At 66.0% G+C, this 638-nt stretch overlaps 1 protein-coding gene across 1 annotated transcript in view; it reads right to left on the minus strand.

Annotated features, from left to right (window-relative positions):
• The window catches only part of CDC42BPG (CDC42 binding protein kinase gamma (DMPK-like)), a 17,073-nt gene that overhangs the window by 8,489 nt on the left and 7,946 nt on the right, over positions 1–638 (minus strand). Inside the window, exons 20-23 of the mRNA XM_010838100.1 lie at positions 608–638; positions 439–527; positions 112–164; positions 7–24 (exon numbers count right to left, since the gene is read on the minus strand). The exon at positions 608–638 is cut by the window's right edge and continues 2 nt beyond it. Of these exons, the coding sequence (XP_010836402.1) occupies positions 7–24; positions 112–164; positions 439–527; positions 608–638 (191 nt within the window). The remainder of the gene's footprint in view (positions 1–6; positions 25–111; positions 165–438; positions 528–607) is intronic.

Below are 638 nucleotides of genomic sequence, written 5' to 3' on the forward strand. Positions count from 1 at the left end.
GCCTGCATCTTTGGCGGAATCCTTCTGAGGAACGGCACGGGGGCGGAATCAAGGCCACTGCCTGTGTCCTTCCCGGGGGTCCTCCCTGGCCAGCCCTGCACCCGTTCTTACCTCTGAGCCCCGGAAGGACAGGAAGGGAATCAGGGAGTTTGAAGGCTTGGTGTCTGCAAACAGAGGGCATGTGTCATGGGGGCCATGGGGTCCCTGTGCCATTAACACCTGTTCCTTACAAACCAGGGGCCAGGGCGGGGCCTCAGTTTCCACCCCAGTAAATGGGGGAGAGACTGCAGGCGGGGAAGGAGCGGGTGGTGGCATACAGCGGGGGCTCAGTAAGCACTAGCTAACAGCGGGTTAGGCAGCAGAGCCAGGCTGATCCCCCTGGTGACCTGGAGAGGAGGTCTTGCTCCGGGACAGACAGGTGTGTGCTTGGCTACTCACCCGGCGGCCCACGCGCCCGCAGCTCCTCCCGCAGGGTCGCCAGCTCCTGCTGCAAGGCCTGGTGCCGCTTCTCGGCCTCCTGCAGACGGCTGGGGAGAACCGAGTGGGTGCTTGCCACAGGCCTCCGCCTGCGTCCTGGGCCCCTCGCCGCGCCGGCCCCTGCCCTCACCTCTCAGCCCGCAGCTGGGCCTCCTGCGCAA

This window comes from Bison bison, unplaced genomic scaffold (genome assembly GCF_000754665.1).
Source record: "Bison bison bison isolate TAMUID 2011002044 unplaced genomic scaffold, Bison_UMD1.0 scf7180017864089, whole genome shotgun sequence".
Lineage (NCBI taxonomy): Eukaryota > Metazoa > Chordata > Mammalia > Artiodactyla > Bovidae > Bison > Bison bison.